This window comes from Nerophis ophidion, linkage group LG22 (genome assembly GCF_033978795.1).
Source record: "Nerophis ophidion isolate RoL-2023_Sa linkage group LG22, RoL_Noph_v1.0, whole genome shotgun sequence".
In the NCBI taxonomy this organism is placed as follows: Eukaryota; Metazoa; Chordata; class Actinopteri; order Syngnathiformes; family Syngnathidae; genus Nerophis; species Nerophis ophidion.
In genome coordinates, this window is record NC_084632.1 from 10586044 (window position 1) to 10606025 (window position 19982).

The 19982-nt window shown below is 37.4% G+C and overlaps 1 protein-coding gene across 1 annotated transcript; it reads right to left on the reverse strand.

Moving 5' to 3' along the window:
- Positions 1 to 6093: 6093 nt before the first annotated feature.
- Positions 6094 to 16485, reverse strand: gorab (golgin, rab6-interacting). Its single transcript, XM_061883255.1, has 5 exons — positions 16279 to 16485; positions 15916 to 16204; positions 13016 to 13117; positions 12801 to 12941; positions 6094 to 9205 (listed from the first exon to the last, which is right to left on the reverse strand). The coding sequence occupies exons 1-5, from the start codon at positions 16331 to 16333 to the stop codon at positions 8833 to 8835; spliced, it is 960 nt and encodes a 319-aa protein (XP_061739239.1). The 5' UTR covers positions 16334 to 16485; the 3' UTR covers positions 6094 to 8832.
- Positions 16486 to 19982: the final 3497 nt, after the last annotated feature.

The following is a 19982-nucleotide window of genomic DNA, read 5'->3' on the forward strand; positions in this document are numbered from 1 at the left end:
ACATAGTAACTAATTAGATGACCATAGTAACTAAAAAGATGACCATAGTAACAAATTAGATGACCATAGTAACTAAAAAGATGACCATAGAAACTAATTAGATAACCATAGTAACTAAAAAGATAACCATAGTAACTAATTAGATGACCATAGTAACTAAAAAGATAACCATAGTAACTAAAAAGATGACCATAGTAACTGAAAAGATGACCATAGTAACTAATTAGATGACCATAGTAACTAATTAGATGACCATAATAACTAAAAAGATGACCATAGTAACTAATTACATGACCATAGTAACTAAAAAGATGACCATAGTAACTAAAAATATGACCATAGTAACTAATTAGATGACCATAGTAAATAAAAATATGACCATAGTAACTAATTAGATGACCATAGTAATTAAAAAGATGACCATAGTAACTAATTAGATGACCATAGTGGTGAAGTGAAGTGAATTGAATTGAATTGAATTGAATATTTATATAGCGCATTTTCTCTAGTGACTCAAAGCGCTTTACATAGTGAAACACAGCGCTTTTTCTCTAGTGACTCAAAGCGCTTTACATAGTAACTAATTAGATGACCATAGTAACTAAAAAGATGACCATAGTAACAAATTAGATGACCATAGTAACTAAAAAGATGACCATAGTAACTAATTAGATGACCATAGTAACTAATTAGATAACCATAGTAACTAAAAAGATAACCATAGTAACTAATTAGATGACCATAGTAACTAATTAGATGACCATAGTAACTAAAAAGATAACCATAGTAACTAAAAAGATGACCATAGTAACTGAAAAGATGACCATAGTAACTAATTAGATGACCATAGTAACTAAACAGATGATCATAGTAACTAATTAGATGACCATAGTATCTAATTAGATGATCATAGTAACTAAAAAATGACCATAGTAACTAATTAGATGACCATAGTAACTAATTAGATGACCATAGTAACTAAAAAGATGACCATAGTAACTGAAAAGATGACCATAGTAACTAATTAGATGACCATAGTAACTAATTAGATGACCATAGTAACTAAAAAGATGACCATTGTAACTAATTAGATGACCATAGTAACTAATTAGATGACCATAGTAACTAAAAATATGACCAAAGTAACTAATTAGATGAACATAGTAACTAAAAAGATGACCATTGTAACTAATTAGATGACCATAGTAACTAATTAGATGACCATAGTAACTAAAAAGATGACCATAGTAACTAATTAGATGAACATAGTAACTAAAAAGATGACCATAGTAAGTAGTAGGGGTGTAACGGTACGTGTATTTGTATTGAACCGTTTCGGTTCGGTTCGGAGATGTACCGAACGAGTTCCACTGAAAGGATTTAGTAGAGAACATCGACGATAAAGTTTGCAACTTTTAGTCGCTAATAAAAAAAAAGCCCTGCCTGTACCGGAAGTAGCAGACGACGTGTTCGTGACGTCACGGGTTGTAGGGCTCCTCACATCCTCACATTGTTTATAATCATAGCCACCAGCAGCAAGAGCTATTCGGACCTAGAAAGCGATGATTTCCCCATTAATTTGAGCGAGCATGAAAGATTTGTGGATGAGAAAGGTTAGAGTGAAGCACTAGAAAAAAAGGGGGGGGGGGAAGGCGAGGGCAGTGAGAGCGATTCAGATGTTAATAGACACATTTACTAGGATAATTCTGGAAAATCCCTTATCTGATTATTGTGTTACTAGTGTTTTAGTGAGATTATAAAGTCATACCTGAAAGTCGGAGGGGTGTGTTGACCGCCAGTGTCTCTGATGGAAGCCATGGAGGAGCCAAGAAAGTCGCAGCTGCCTTTTTGACAGCTGCTGCAGGAGGACCCAAGCTCCACTCATGCCTCCGGTAAGAGCCGACTTATTACCACAATTTTCTCACCGAAACCTGCCGGTTGACATGTGGTCGGAAAACATGTTCGCTTGACCGCTCTGATCCATATTAAAGCTTCACAACAAACAAAGAAACACCGGCTGTGTCTCGATGCTAAAGGCAGCTGCAATCCACCACTTTCCACCAACAGCATATTTCTTTGACGTCTCCATTATTAATTGAATAAATTGCAAAAGATTCAGCAACACAAATGTCCAGAATACTGTGTGATTATGCGATTAAATAGGACGACTTTTAGCCGTGAGTGGTGCTGGGCTAAAATGTCCGCTCCAACCAATAATGTCACAAACACGCGCCATCATTCCAGAGCGTTTTCAACAGGAAACTCCGCGGAAAATTTAAAATTGCAATTTAGTAAACTAAAAAGGCCGTATTGGCATGTGTTGCAATGTTAATATTTCATCATTACTATACAAACTATCAGACTGTGTGGTTAGTAGTAGTGGGTTTCAGTAGGCCTTTAAACAAGTTGAAAAACTTTTTGGGGTGTTACCATTTAGTGGTCAATTGTACGGAATATGTACTGTACTGTGCAATCTACTAATAAAAGTATCAATCAATCAATCAATCAAAAACGTGTGTATGATTTATGATGCCTATATTAAATTCGATATTTTTTTCCTTTTTAGAGCCAGAAATTACCATGAATTGATTAACGTGGACCCTGATTTAAACAAGTTAAAAAACTTATTGGGGTGTTACCATTTAGTGGTCAATTGTACGGAATATGTACTGTACTGTGCAATCTACTAATAAAAGTTTAAATCAATCAACAACAAAAAAAAAAGCAGCGACCGGACTAGGACATGTCCTCTTTCGCGGGGCTGTCCGGGTGGAGTTTCTTAAATGCCTCAAGTGTTCGGCATTTTGAGTTATGGTTGCGTGTATTTTCAACGTACGTTCAGGGTTAAGAAGGGGTTAAAAACAAAACAAGAGCGAGAGAGTGAGAGAGTTATGATAAACGTGCATGCGTCGCCAGGCTCTGCTTTTTACCCATAGATTTATCAGATTTTATTTTTTATTATCTATAGCAGGGGTGTCAAAAGTGTGCCCCGGAGGCCATTTGCGACCCACAGCTAATGTTCTAACGGCCCACGGCACATTCTAATAATACTATTAAAATAAACAAAAACATAAACAAAAGTGAAATAAAAAAGCTTAAAGGCCTACTGAAACCCACTACTACCGACCAAGCAGTCTGATAGTTTATATATCAATGATGAAATATTAACATTGCAACACATGCCAATACGGCCTTTTTAGTTTACTAAATTGCAATTTTAAATTTCCCGGGAGTTTCGTCTTGAAAACGTCGTGTAATGATGACGTGTACACAGGACATCATGCGTTTTTAGGAAGTATGAGCGCTGCACACACACAGCTAAAAGTCGTCTGCTTTAACGGCATAATTACACAGTATTTTGGAGATCTGTGTTGCTGAATCTTTTGCAATTTGTTCAATTAATAATGGAGAAGTCAAAGTAGAAAGACGGAGTTGGGAAGCTTTAGCCTTTAGCCACACAAACACACGGTGATTCCTTGTTTAAAATTCCTGGAGGTAAAACTTTACTATGAATCAGAGCGCGGTCAAGCGAATATTAATCACGACTGAATGGCAACCAGCAGGTTTCGGTGAGAAAATTGTGGTTAAAGAGTTGCTTCTTACCGGAGAAAAGTTGAGCTTGTGCCGTCCATAGCTGCCGTCGACTCCCCTGAGACATTGGCGTCAACACACCCGTGGAGACACTTCCGACTATCAGGTACTGTTAAACTCACTAAAACACTAGCAACACAATGGAAAGATAAGGGATTTCCCAGAATTATCCTAGTAAATGTGTCTAAAAACATTTTTTTTTTAAACTTTTTTTTCTAGTCCGTCGCTATCATTATCCTCAAACACGAATCTTTCATCCTCGCTCAAATTAATGGGGAAATTGTCGTTTTCTCGGCCCGAATAGCACTTTTTGTTGGAGGTTCCCATTAAAATCAATGTGAGGAAGTGAGGAGCCCTCACACCGGCAGAGGCAGGGCTTTTCTCTTAGCACCGAAAGTCGCTAACTTTTTCCCGGATGCCCTCTACTAAATCCTTTCAGCAAAAATATGGCAATATCGCGAAATGATCAAGTATGACACATAGAATAGACCTGCTATCCCCGTTTAAATAAGAAACTCTCATTTCAGTAGGCCTTTAATATATGAATGAAGTGTTGCAACAGCGCCTGTTGCTGGCGAGAAGTGGTATCTACGGTTACCTGCGGGAAGTGCTCAGAACTCTGAAGCCTTCCAAGTGGTGAGACAAGTTTTTGCATTGTCCGGGATTGTTTTCTAATTAGTGAATATTGACTGTTTATATTTGGATTAGGACTTTGTAACATACACATAAAAAGGTTCGCTAATTGGTTTTGACCAAAACTGTATGTTAGAGTGATATTTTGAGGACGATAACACACTTTTACCGTGTAAACTAATCGGTGATTGTTGATGTGTTATTTACATAATCCCGCGACCCAAGTGGACTCACAGTCTCACAATTTGCACTGTTTTGCAGTTAATCTTATATTTCATGCCTTGTTTTGCAGTTAATCTTATATTTCATGCCACTGTGATTGTTTGGTGGTTCATATAGTTGTCCCCACCTATTATTATGATGCTAATGGTAGCTTGGCTAGGCCGCAGTCTGGTTTATCAACCGCAAGGTTTAAAGGACTACTGAAACCCACTACTACCGACTACTCAGTCTGATAGTTTATATATCAATGATGAAATATTAACATTGCAACACATGCCATTGCGGCCGCTTTAGTTTACTAAATTGCAATTTTAAATTTCCCGCGAATTGTCGATAACGTCGCGGTATGATGACGTGTCCCCTTAGCAGAAAAACAGCCCCAATGCATGATGTTTCCACCCCCACGTTCTATTTTGGTTTCATCTGACCACATGCCATTCTCCCAATCCTCTGCTGTATCATCCATGTATCCATTTTGGTATAAACTCAATTCGTCGTGTTTGGAGGAAGAAGAATACTGAGTTGCATCCCAAGAACACCACACCTACTGTGAAGCATGGGGCTGTTTTTTCTGCTAAGGGGACAGGACGATTGATCCACGTTAAGGAAAGAATGAATGGGGCCATGTATCGTGAGATTTTGAGCCAAAACCTCCTTCCATCAGTTAGAGCTTTGAATGGTTGACCAAATACTTATTTTCCACCATAATTTACAAATAAATTCTTTAAAATTCCTACAATGTGAATTCCTGGATTTTTTTTTTCACATTCTGTCTCTCACAGTTGAAGTGTACCTATGATGAAAATTACAGACCTCTGTCATCATTTTAAGTGGGAAAACTTGCACAATCGGTGGCTGACTAAATACTTTTTTGCCCCACTGTATATATATATATATATATATATATATATATATATGTATATACACATACATACACACAGTTGTATTTGCCTGAATATGGGGGCAGATATATGTTTAAATTTATTTCCGCACCTTTTCATGGAAGGTTTATTTCAACCTTGTATCAATTACTATTTAACGTTAAATGAATGGAAAAATATTTAAAATGGAAAAGAAAAATAACACGTTCTAATGAGGCAGCAAGGTGGGAGAGGGGTTGGTGCATGTGCCTCACAATACAAAGGTCCTGAGTTTGATCCTGCGCTCGGGATCTTTCTGTGTGGAGTTTGCAAGTTCTCCCACTTCCAAAAACATGCACCTGGGGTTAGGTTGATTGGCAACAATAAATGGTCCCTAGTGTGTGAATGTGAGTGTGAATGTTGTCTATTTGTTTAGGTGGCGACTTGTCCAGGGTGTAGACCGCCTTCCGCCCAAATGCAGCTTAGATAGGCTCCAGCACCCCCCGTGACCCCAAAAGGGACAAGCGGTAAAAAAAAGAATGGATGTTTTAATGAAATGTTGATATGAAATGTAATCTGTGTAGTCATAACACAAAGTTATGTCACGATAACACCAGTAAAACCAGTAATAATCATGTATTTTGTATCCTTATGACACAAAACATATAAATATGACTTTCATATGTCCTGCAGCAGAAGAAAACCGTGAAAAAAATCAAATTTTTAACAATAGTAGCACACATTAAATACCAAAACAGCAAATGAGTAACATTCATTTTGAGCCAGCTTTCATACAAACTGCCAATTTATTACAAAAGCCTCGACATGGAAGCATGTGTGTTTTCCCCACAAGAATTGTACAACCGTTAATAATGCTTGGATCAACATACCCAACAGTTAACATGTATGCGTATATTATGAGCTCATGTTTGTCACATGTAACGTACAAAACATTGTGTGTGCAGCCTTTTAAACCTTTCCCTTGGGGAGCATTATTGGGCAACCATTGTGGCGCCCGCAGACACACACACACACACAATTTGTGCATGGAAATATTAATAAAGTGCTGCAGTGTGTGTAGTTTTTGTGGAGACGGTGGCATGAAGAAAAGAATGTCAATTATTGGTACGAGCAGTAAAAAAAAAAAAAAAGCAGCGACACTTCCATTTTTTTCTTCGAGCTCCTTATTAAAAAGCTTGCCAAACATTTTACTAGACTTCATGGCTAAAAAAGTGCCGTGTGCATCAACATTGTGATTATTCCTCTCACTAAGACATCATATTGTGTTTAACAAAAATAAACGCCTCCCAAAAATCCATTACTTAATGGTACACAGTATAAAAACTACAACCTGATATTAAGTTTATATACAAACCCCGTTTCCTTGAGTTGGGAAATTGTGTTAGATGTAAATATAAACGGAATACAATGATTTGCAAATCCTTTTCAACCCATATTCAGTTGAATGCACTACAAAGACAAGATAGTTGATGTTCAAACTCATAAACTTTGTTGTTTTTTTTTCAAAAAATAATTAACTAAGAATTTCATGGCTGCAACACGTGCCAAAGTAGTTGGGAAAGGGCATGTTCACTGCTGTGTTACATCACCTTTTATTTTAACAACACTCAAACGTTTGGGAACTGAAGAAACTAATTCTTGAAGCTCTGAAAGTGGAATTATTTCCCATTCTTGTTTTATGTAGAGCTTTAGTCGTTCAACAGTCCGGGGTCTCCGCTGTCGTATTTTACGCTTCATAATGTGCCACACATTTTTGATGGGAGACAGGTCTGGACTGCAGGCGGGCCAGGAAAGTACCCGCACTTTTTTTTTTTACGAAGCCACGCTGTTGTAACACGTGCTGAATGTGGCTTGGCATTGTCTTGCTGAAATAAGCAGGAGCGTCCATGAAAAAGACGGCGCTTAGATGGCAGCATATGTTGTTCCAAAACCTGTATGTACCTTTCAGCATTAATGGTGCCTTCACAGATGTGTAAGTTACCCATGCCTTGGGCACTAATGCACCCCCATACCATCACGGATGTTGGCTTTTGAACTTTGCGTCGATAACAGTCTGGATGGTTCGCTTCCCCTTTGGTCCGGATGACACAATGTCAAATATTTCCAAAAACAATTTGAAATGTGGACTCGTCAGACCACAGAACACTTTTCCACTTTGCATCAGTACATCTTAGATGATCTCGGGTCCAGAGAAGCCGGCGGCGTGTTTGGATGTTGTTTATAAATGGCGTTCTTTTTGCATAGTAGAGCTTTAACTTGCACTTACAGATGTAGCGACAAACTGTATTTAGTGACCATGGTTTTCTGAAGTGTTCCTGAGCCCATGTGGTGATATCCTTTAGACATTGATGTCGGATTTTGATACAGTGCCGTCTGAGGGATCGAGGTCATGGTCATTCAATGTTGGTTTCCGGCCATGCCGCTTACGTGGAGTGATTTCTCCAGATTCTCTGAACCTTTTGATGATATTATGGACCGTAGATGTTGAAATCCCTAAATTTCCTGCAATTACACTTTTGAGAAACGTTCTTCTTAAACTGTTTGACTATTTGCTCACGCAGTTGTGGACAAAGGGGTGTACCTCGCCCCATCATTTCTTGTGAAAGATTGAGGATTTTTGGGATCTGTTTTTATACCCAATCATGGCACCCACCTGTTCCCAATTAGCCTGCACACCTGTGGGATTTTCCAAATGAGTGTTTGATGAGCATTCCTCAACTTTATCAGTATGTATTGCCACTTTTCCCAACTTCTTTGGCATGTGTTGCTGGCATCAAATTCTAAAGCTAATGATTGTTTGCATAAAAAAAAAAAGTTTATCAGTTTGAACATCAAATGTGTTGTCTTTGTAGCAACTGAATATGGGCTGAAAATTATTTGCAAATCATTGTATTCCTTTTATATTTACATCTAACACAATTTCCCAACTCATATGGAACGGGGTTTGTACACGATTGACCTGCACAAGACTGGACTGGAGAGTGACGGAGATAGATATCTTTTTAGGTCCTAGTCATTTGAAAACAGATAAGTGTTGGGCATGCGTAGATCTTGAAGCTTGGAATGTAACTAGCAGCCATAACACCCTTCTTATCTCAAATGTCCCAGGCTTAGAAGGAGAAGAGATGTGGATTTGCACTGGAGGGGAAGGGGCAAGTGGGGTTGTGAAAAAGACAGCGCTTCCGTAATGTTTTCAGATCAACTAGGGCGATGCGAGTTGAATGTGTTGTGCATAGATGGTCTCCCAAAGCTTTGGAATAAAATATCAAAATAAGCTACTCTGTCTGGGATTCATTTAAAACCAGCTTATGTGTCATCAAACAAACCTGGTGGGGGACCAGCAGAAGATCTGGTCCAATCGCAACAAGAGCATCAATAAAAATGATTGTCGAACCTCCGTAGGCTTTTCCCACCACCATTTGTATTAGAATCCATCCCACTGATTCAATAATATATTTTTTTTTTATACAAATCTGCTTAAAACGTCCATAAAAAATGACACAAGTCACGTCTGCGCTGTTTGGAAATCTTCCCGGGGGTGAGTTTGGTCCACGTGGACGCCGCTGTCTTCCTCCTGATGTTCCTCTTGTGCAGGTACGGACTGCGCCGTTGTCTCCTGATTGTCCGTGACGCCGTTCTCCTGAGGTCTCGCTGGCTCTAATGTCTTCTCGTCTTCCACCCTCTGCCTTTCCAGCTCCTCCTCGGTGGCCTCCAGCTGCAGCTGGTGCATGAGCTCCTCCAGCTTGTGAGCTTTACGCAGCTCGTTCTGTTGGATGATGGCAAAGAGATGCTCTGTCAGCTGCTCCTTCACCTCCGACTTCTTGTGGAGGTCCATCTTGGCCGTCACGTACTCCGCCTCTGCCTTCTCGTAGCGCTTTCTGAGACACACACGAAGGATGGGAAGCCCATGAAAATGTATCTGACTATGCGAATAGGACAGGACACAAACTACCAGAACATTCTGAAAAGGATCACACATGCCAACATAGTCCTTACAAACATGGTAAATATACATTCAACGCAACTCTTATTTCACTTCTTTTTATCATACGAAGTTCTTACTTTCACTAGTTTTACTACTTTCACTAGTTCAGATGTTAATTTTTCTATCACTAGTTTCCTTTCATTAAATTAATTTTCTTACTCTCACTTGTTTAACTACTTTCGCTTGTTGAACTTTTCTTACTTTCATTTTAACTATTTTCAAAAGTTAAAAATTTATTTTTAATAAGTCAACTTTTCCATTTTCACTAATTTTACTTTTCAACTTTAATTGAACTTTTCTTACTTTCACTAGTTTAACTATTTACATGATTTTATCTATTTTCAATAGTTGAACTTTTATGTTTTCTTGTTTTAACTAGTTTAACTATAGTTCAACTACTTTCACTAGTTTAAGAATTCTTGCGATTGGAACATTTCTTATTTTCACTTGTTGAACTTTTCTCCCTAGTTTAACTATTTTTGCTAGTTGAACTGTTTTTATTAAACATTTTTCTTTCACTAGTTGAACTTTTCTCACTAGTTTAACTATTTTCGCTGGATGAACTGTTCTTTTATTAGTTAAACATTTCTTTCACTAGTTTCCTTTAACTAATTAAATGTTCTTACTCATTAGTTTAACTACTTTCGCTTGTTGAACTTTTCTTACTTTCACTTTAACTATTTTTTCAAGTTAAATGTATTTATTTTTAATAGGTTAACTTTTCCATTTTCACTAACTTTACTTTTGTCCTTTAATTGAACTTTTCTTACTTTCACTAGTTTACTATTTACATTAGTTTATCTATTTTTAATAGTTGAACTTTTATGTTTTCTTGTTTTAACTAGTTTAACTATAGTTCAACTGATTTCACTAGTTTAAGAACTCTTGAGATTGGAACTTTTTTTACTTTCACTAGTATAACCATTTTCGCTATTTGAACTTTTCTTTTATTAGGTCAGCATTTTTCTTTCACTAGTTTCCTTTCACTAATTTAATTTTGTTACTCTCACTAGTTTAACTAATTTCGCTAGTTGAACTTTTCTTACTTTTAGTATAACTATTTTCCCAAGTTAAATGTATATATTTTTAATAGGTTAAATTTTCCATTTTCACTAATTTTACTTTTCTACTTTAATTTAACTTTTCTTACTTTCACTAGTTTAACTATTTTCAGTAGTTGAACTTTTATGTTTTCTTGTTTTAACTATAGTTCAACTACTTTCACTAGTTTAAGAACTCTTGCTATTGGAACTTTTCTTACTTTCTCTAATAGAACTTTTCTCCCTAGTTTAAGTATTATTGCTAGTTGAACTGTGTTTCTATTAGTTAAAGATTTTTCTTTCACTAGTTGAACTTTTCTCACTAGTTTAGCTATTTTCGCTAGTTGAACTTTTCTTGTATTAGTTAAACATTTTACTAGTTTACTTCGACTAATTCAACTTTTCTTACTTACACTACTTAATTGTATTAGTTGTACTGTTATTTGTGTCACTAGTTTACTTTAACTTAATTACATTTTCTTACTTTCACTGGTTTAACTACTCTCACTAGTTAACTACTTTTTCTAGTTGAACTTTTCTTACTTTCCCTATACTACTTTCGAGGGTTTAACTTTTTTTAAATTTTCGATAGTTTACCCTTTCCATTTTCACTAATTTAACTTTTATGTTCACTAGTTTAACTATTTTCATATTTTTATCTATTTTCACTAGTTTAAGTGCTCTCGCTAGTTGAACTTTTATCACGTTTTCTTGCTTTTACTAGTTTAACTACTTTCATTAGTTTAAGTTCACCTGCAATTTGAACTTTTCTTACTTTGAATAGTTAAACTGTTCTTACCTTCACAAGTGGAACCTTTTTATCATTGATAGTTTAACTTTTCTATTTTCACAAATTTAACTTTTCTGCTTGGACTAATTGAACTTGTCTTACTTTCACCAGTTTAACTCTTTTCACAAGTTAAGTGTTCTCGCAAAATGAACTTTTCTTAACTGGTTGAACTATTTTCACGTTTAAATATTTTACTAGTTCAACTACTTTTACTAGTTTACATACTCTCGTTAGTTGAACTTTTGTTACTTTCACTAGTTGAACTCTTTTCACTAGTTTACATGTTTTTACTAGTTTAAGTACTTTCACTAATTTAAGTACCCTGGCTATTTAAACTCCTTACTTTCAGAAGTTTGAATTTTCCATTTTACTTTTCTTCCTTTCCCTTATTTAACTCCTTCCACTAGTTTTAGTACTCTCGATAGTTGAACTTTTGTTACTTTTTGCACGTTCAATTTTTTCTATTTTTCACTACTTTTCCTACTTGTTTAACTAATTTCACTAGTGAAACTTTTCTTATTTTGCTTGCTTAACTATTTCCGCTAGTTTGTTTTCTACTTTTGTTAGTTCAACTTTTCCTTAACTAGTTCAACTGTAGTACTTCTACTGGTTTAAATTGAATACAGTTTAAATACCTTCACTAATTTAACCTATCTACTTTCACTAGTTATTTTTTTCCTACTTTTACTAGTTCACCTACTTGTGCTAGATTAACTTGTCTTACTTTCACCAGTTAAACGTTTCAAACAGTTCAATATTTAGAAAAGTTAGTTAAGTAGAAAACTTCACTCCAATATTCGACACCCTTTTGCTCCTAACCGATGGACGGATAAACTGCTCAGTGGCCTAGTGGTTAGAGTGTCCGTCCTGAGATGGGTAGGTTGGGAGTTCAAACCCCGGCCGAATCATACCAAAGACTATAAAACGGGACCCATTACCTCCCTGCTCGGAACTAAGCATCAAGGGGTTGGAATTGGGGGTTAAATTACCAAAAATGATACCCGGGCGCGGCCACTACTGCTGCCCACTGCTCTCCTCACCTCCCAGGGGGTGATCAAGGGGGATGGGTCAAAAGCAGAGACTAATTTCACCACACCTTGTGTGTGTGACAATCATTGGTACTTTAACTCATCATCAAAACTTTACCTCATCAAATGTATGGATTTTCCCGGGTTCACAAGCTTCACATGCCGCAAATAAATTTACACCAATGAAACTGCCGAATGGTCACTGGGGACCAATTACATTGTTTGCATTAAATCAAACGCACCTAAACAATCATTCAGTCAGCCATTTAGCACGTTGTGGACTCACTATACTCAGTGGCCTAGTGGTTCGTGTCCGCACTGAGATTGGTAGGTCATGAGTTTAAACCCTGGCCGAGTCATACCAAAGACTATAAAATTGGGACCCATTACCTCCCTGCTTGACACTCAGCATCAAGGGTTGGAATTGGGGCTTAAATCACTAAAATGACTCCCGGACGCGGCCATTGCTGCTGCTCACTACTCCCCTCACCTCGAAGGGTGAACAAGGGAATGGGTCAAATGCAGAGGACAAATTTCCCCACACCTAGTATGTGTGTTACTTTAACTTAAACCATCTTGGTTTATTTGCTCGTGTCCAATAAGTTCCTTGGCTGGCGTGCACGTTGCTACCTGGCGATGGCGTAGTCCCAGCTGGCTTCATCGATCCTTCCTCTCAGAATGCAGACGTCGTTCGAAACCATGTCGTCCAGGGTTTGCAGCTCCTTCTGGATTCTCTTCAGCTTCACAGCCTCAGCTTGAGTTTGTTTGGACCTTGGGAGAACAAAGTTTGAGCAGCTTGGCTAAGGATCATACTCACCGGCGTGTGACGCGATCAAGACGCTTACTTCTCAGCGATGGTTTTGGTGAGCAGAGCCTTCTTGCGCTTGTTCATCTCTTCCATCGACTTCTGTTCCTGTTGCAGTTGCTCCAAGCGAGCCTGGTCTCGGCTGTAAAACACCACATTTTAGATTTGAGAGTTTTTTGTTTTTTTATGGAAAATATAAAAATAGAGATGTCTGATAATATCGCCCGATAAATGCTTTAAAAATAATCAGTATCGGTTTCAAAAAGTAAAATTTATGACCTTTTAAAACGACGTAGGGAGAAGTACAGAGCAGTTGCGTCTCCCAGTCATAATTGCCAACCCTCCCTATTTTCCCGGGAGACCCCTGAATTTCAGCGCCCCTCCCGAAAATATAATTACACAGTATTTTGGATTATCTGTGTTGCTGAATCTTTTGCAATTTGTTCATTTAATAATGGAGACTATATAGAATAATGCTGTCGGTGGAAAGCGGTAGATTGCAGCTGTCTTTAAAACCAAGACACAGCCGATGTTTGTTGTGAAGTAGAGCGGTCAAGCGAACATGTTTTCTCTACGTCAACCAGCATGTTTTTGGATGGGGAAATTGTGATATATATCAGTGGATTATTCGTCGACCTGTGAGCTTGGCTCCTCGGCTTCTCTCTGAGACACAGTGTTCACCGCAGCCATCCGACCTCGAGGTATGTCGTTACAATCTTTAAAATCTCACTAAAACACTATTAAAACAATAAGGAGATAAGGGATCTTCCAGAATTATCCTAGTAAATGTGTCTAAAATCATCTGAATCCCTCACAATGCAATCGCCTTTTTTTTAAAAACTTTATTTATTTTTATTTTTTTTTCTAGTCCTTCGCTATCAATATCCTCAGCCGCAAATATTTCATCCTCGCTCAAATTAATGGGGAAATTGTCGCTTTCTCGGTCCGAATAGCTCTTTTTGTTGGAGGCTCGCATTATAAACAATGTGAGGAGCCCTCACACGGGTGACGTCATCATCTGCTACTTCCAGTAAAGGCAAGGCTTTTTTATTAGCGACCAAAAGTTGCGAACTTTATCGTCGATGTTCTCTACTAAATCCTTTCAGCAAAAATATGGAAATATCTTGAAATTATTAAGTATGACACATAGAATGGACCTGCTATCACCGTTTGAATAAGAAAATCCTCTTTCAGTAGGCCTTTAAAAATAATAATAATAATAATAATAAAAATTAGGCATAATAATGTGTTAAACCCGGCTTCCTCCTTCTTCCAAAGACATGCACCTGGAGATAGGTTGATTGGCAACACTAAATTGGCCCTAGTGTGTGAATGTGAGTGTGAATGTTGTCTGTTAGGCCTGCGATGAGGTGACGACTTGTCCAGGGTGTACGCCGCCTTCCGCCCGATTGTAGCTGAGATAGGCACCATCGACCCCAAAGGGAAAAAGAAGTAGAAATGGATGGATGGGTGTTAATTCCACGACTGTATAAATCGGTATCGTCTGTAATCGGAATCGGTAATTAAAGGCCTACTGAAACCCACTACTACCGACCACGCAGTCTGATAGTTTATATATCAATGATGAAATATTAACAATGCAACACATGCCAATACAGCCGTGTTAAGTTTACTAAATTGTAATTTTAAATTTACTGCGAGTTTCTTGTTGAAAACGTCGCGGAATGATGACGCGTACGTGTGACGTCATGGACTGTAAGGAATTTTAGCGCTGCACCACTAGCGGCTAAAAGTCGTCTGCTTTAATGGCATAATTACACAATATTTTGGACATCTGTGTTGCTGAATCTTTTGCAATTTGTTCATTTAATAACGGAGACTATAAAGAATAATGCTGTCGGTAGAAAGCGGTAGATTGCAGCTGTCTTTAAAACCAAGACACAGCCGATGTTTGTTGTGAAGCAGATCGGTCAAGCGAACATGTTTTCTCTACGTCAACCAGCATGTTTTTGGATGGGGAAATTGGGATATATATCAGTGGATTATTCGTCGTCCTGCAGCAGCTGTCAAAAAAGGCAGCTGTGAGCTTGGCTCCTCGGCTTCTCTCTGAGACACTGCGTGTTCACCGCAGCCATCCGACTTCGAGGTATGTCTTTACAATCTTTAAAATCTCACTAAAACACTACTAAAACAATAAGCAGATAAGGGATCTTCCAGAATTATCCTTGTGAATGTGTCTAAAAACACTTGAATCGCTCACAATTCAGTCGCCTTTTTTTTTTTTTCTAGTCCTTTGCTGTCAATATCCTCAGCCACAAAACTTTCATCCTCGCTCAAATTAATGGGAAAATTGTCGTTTTCTCGGTCCGAATAGCTCTTTTTGTTGGAGGCTCCCATTATAAACAATGTGAGGATGTGAGGCGCCCTCACACGGGTGACATCGTCTGCTACTTCCAGTAAAGACAAGGCTTTTTTATTAGCGACCAAAAGTTGCTAACGTTATCGTCGATGTTCTCTACTAAATCCTTTCAGCAAAAATATGGCAATATCTCGAAATGATCAAGTATGACACATAGAATGGATCTGCTATCCCTGTTTAAATGAGAAAATCCCATTTCAGTAGGCCTTTAAAAATAATACTACTAATAAAAATTAGGCATTAAGTGTTAATTCCGGCTTCCTCCTTCTTCCAAAGACATGCACCTGGAGATAAGTTGATTGGCAACACTAAATGGGCCCTGGTGTGTGAATGTTGTCTGTCTGTGTTGGCCCTGCGATGAGGTTGCGACTTGTCCATGGTGTACGCCGCCTTCCGCCCGATTGTTGCTGAGATAGGCACCAGCGCCCCTCGTGACCCCAAAGGGAGTAGAAAATGGATGGATGGGTGTTAATTCCACGACTGTATAAATCGGTAATTAAGAGTTGGACAATATCAGCAAAAAAAAGCCATTATCGGACATCTCTATAAATAACACATACAGTTGAATCTGTTGTTTATCCAGCTCCTTCACGTCCGGGAGTGGTTCCTCTACTACATCTTCTCGACACTTGTCATGTGTCATTTCTTCCTTTTTGACAGCTGGAGCTGCAGGAGCCATCTTAGCTTCGTCCGTGCTCGGCACTTTATGGAGCTGCTGGTCCGGCGGTAGTCCAGGAGAACACAACGCTGCACTTTCATCAGCCACCCGGTGCAATCTTCTCTCCCGGTGACTTTGATGCACACCCCTGCTGGCCGGTCTCGGCTTGCGCGTGTTGGCCAGCCTAGATTCTTCAAAAAAAAAGAATCAAAGCTTACGTCACGCAATGTAGAAAAACCAGTCATACAAAGTACGCTAACCTTACCTTTCTGTTGCATTCTCCGCAGCTCGTCTTCTGAAAATCCCGCCCATTCACTCATTGTTTTACTTCAAACATGCACTAATTGAAATATAAGCATAAAGTATTCGAAAAATCACAACTAAATGCACTTTGGAGAGAAAATGTCACAAGAATGCGCTGCCTGTCGCCATTTTGATACGGTGCCGATGCTGGTGCCATAGATATGAATAGGTGAATGGGACACGCCCCTTTCACTGTGTGCCGGCGGCGAGGCTAAGCTAGTAGGGGCAAAGTGAGGACTCATAGACTACAAGGGTCTGATGCTGGTGACGTAGGTCTGAATGGCTAAATAAGACACGCCCCTTTCACTGTGAGCCCGCGGCGAGCCTAAGCTAGTAGGGGCAAAGTGAGGACTTTCATATTTTAACAAAAGTAAGAATAGAACAGTGCTGTAAAATGACAGCACATCATTTTATATCGACATGAAGTATTGAAAACCGGTTGAAGAATGAGCAAGTTCATTTTGTATGTATTGTTTTTAATGAGAACGCAGAAGTCTCTAACTTTCTATATCTATGACCGAGGCCAATGCCACGTCAAGGACCCGCGAAGGACCGCCTCATGTTGTCTTAGATTTAGCCTGATTTAAACACTTTTCTAAATGTAATGTAATTTGTTTGTTTGTTTTTTTAGAGTTTGATTTATACATTTCAACATATACAAACAGACGAAGAACAATAATCAAAATAAGTACAAAAACAGTACAAAACAAAACAGCGCCAGGGGGTTGTACATTCAAAGTAACAAAAATAGAATATATATGTATATATATATATATATATATATATATATATATATATATATGTATATATATATATATATATATATATGTATATATATATATATATATATATATGTGTATGTATAGACCCCAAAAGGGAATAAGCGGTAGAAAATGGATGGATGGATGTATATATTAGGGCTGCAAATCTTTGGGTGTCCCACGATTCGATTCAATATCGATTCTTGAGGTCGCGATTCGATTATGAAACGATTTTTTTCGATTCAAAAACGATATTTTTCCGATCCAAAAGGATTCTGTATTCATTTAATACATATGATCTGGGCGTGAGTTTTCCTTGCCCTTATGTGGGTTCTTCCGAGGATGTCGTAGTGGGTTGTACAGTCCTTTGAGACATTTGTGATTTAGGGCTATATAAATAAACATTGATTGATTGATTGATTGATTTCAGCAGGATCTACCCCAGTCTGCTGACATGCTAGCAGAGTAGTAGATAAAAAAAAAAAAAAAAACTTTTATAATTGTAAAGGACAATTTTTTATCAACTGATTGCAATAAAGTAAATTTGTTTTAACTATTAAAGGAACCAAAAATATCACTTATTTTATCTTTGTGAAAATATTGGACACAGTGTGTTGTCAAGCTTATGAGATGCGATGCAAGTGTAAGCCACTGTGACACTATTGTTATTATTATTTTTTTTTCATAAATGTCTAATGATATTAATGAAATTATAACTAATATTGATACTGTTGTTGATAATATTCATTTTTCTTTTACTACTTTTGGTTTGTTCTGTGTCGTGTTTGTATCTCCTCTCAATTGCTCTGTTTATTGCAGTTCTGAGTGTTGCTGGGTCAGGTTTGGTTTTGGAATTGGATTGCATTGTTATGGTATTGCTGTGTATTGGTTTGTTGGATTGATAAAAATATAAATAAAAATAAAAAATCAATTTAAAAAAAATGAGAATCGATTCTGAATCGCACAACGTGAGGATCGCGATTCTTATTCGAATCGCTTTTTCCCACACCCCTATTATATACATACATAAAAAATGTGCAAAGCCATAGGCTCACTCAATTTCAGTAAATAACTTACATTTGAAATGTAATGTAAATTCACCGTTATTTTTCAACCCAATAACGTAAGAGCTTTTTCATTTCTTCATTCCTTTTTTTTTATTCATCTCCTTCATTGATGTGCATTTTCAATTCAATTCACACAACAATGCCTGAGAAGGAGCAGGATGAAGAAAAATCTTATAGTTTCCTGCCCCCTTTGACATAATAATACATATTAGTCTTGCTTCATGAATATCATTTAAAACAACAAATACACCCAAATGTAATGAAACAATCAAAAAACACAACAAGTGCAAAACTTCATAAAGTATAAACCAAACTGAGAAAATAATAATAATATACACCTCACGGGATGACACAAAGCAAATACAAAACTAGACAAAAAAAAAAAGTAAAATAATAAATAAAAAGCAAAATGTAAACACTTATGGCTGTGCATATGATCTTATTGTTCTATCTTTATGTATTTTTTGCTATTGGAATATATTTTTACAATCTTTTATCTCATCATAAAGAGAATTCCACAATTTTCCCCCCACCACTGATGTACACGTTTGTTTTAAAGTTGTCCTTGAATATTGCTGTTAGAAATGACCTTTTCTTCTATGCTCTGTACTCTCAGAAGTGATGACAAATATTGTTTTGTATTTGGTGTAAGAATTGGTTTGCCTGTGATGAGATGGTGACTTGTCCAGGGTGTGCACCGCCTTCCGCCCGATTGTAGCTAGAAAGGCACCAGCGCCCCCCGCGTCGCCCGCGACCCCAAAGAGAATAAGCGGTAGAAAATAGATGGATGGATGGAATTGGTTTGCCACTTTGAAACATTGTGTTTGTGTGGTTGTCATGGTTACAAGGACCCCGAACGGTTGTCTTGAGTATAGCCTGATTTAAAATGATTTCTAAATGTACTATAAATTAAACGTTGTTTTCCGACTAATAATGTATTTCACCTCCGAACACGATGTTTTTTTTTTATACATTCACAAGCCGTTCACCGAAAGGAAATTGTTTGCTAGTTTAAAACGTTCGCTATTGTTTGTGTGGTTGTCATGGTTTCAAGGACCCCTAAAGGTTGTCTTTGATTTAGCCTGATTCAAAAACATTTATTTTAATGGAATGTAAGCTGATATTTTTTTCCCAACTAACAACGTATATTGTGTTCTACCTCCGAAAACGAGAGTTTTTTTTTCCCAATACATGTAAGTTGCCCACCAGAAGGAATTTTAAATCGTAACGTTCGCTAGCGTTTGTTGTGGTTGTCATGGTTTCAAGGACCCCTAACCGTTGTCTTGGATTTAGCCTGATTTAAAACATTTCTTAATATAATATAAGCTATTCATTGTTTTCCAACTAATAACATATTGTGTTCTACCTCCATAGACGAAAACTTTTATGTTTTTATATTTATAAGTAGTTTGCTAATTTGAAGCGTTTGAAACGTCACGTCAGGCATTCCACAACAATCGTAAGAGAGGGCGACTTGTCCATTCCGCCCGATTGCAGCAATGATAGGCTCCAGCGCCCCCTGCGACTCCGAAAGGGACAAGCGGTAGAAAATAGTGGATGAATTGTATTTATGGCTCTTTGAAGAGAGATCGATTTTGAAGAGCCATTCCTTTGAAACAACCGTTCAAAAGACCGTCTATTTTTTTAAGTTTTTAGTTTTTTTTTAATAGTTTTTTTTTTTTTTTTTTTCAAATCATGGAAACAATAATTGGTCGCAGTTACAAGATATGATGTGGACTGGAATAATTTACATTTACACAACTAAAAACATAATGCATATATGTATATAAAAAGTAATAATAATAATGACAAAATAAAATGTGAATACAAAATTGTAT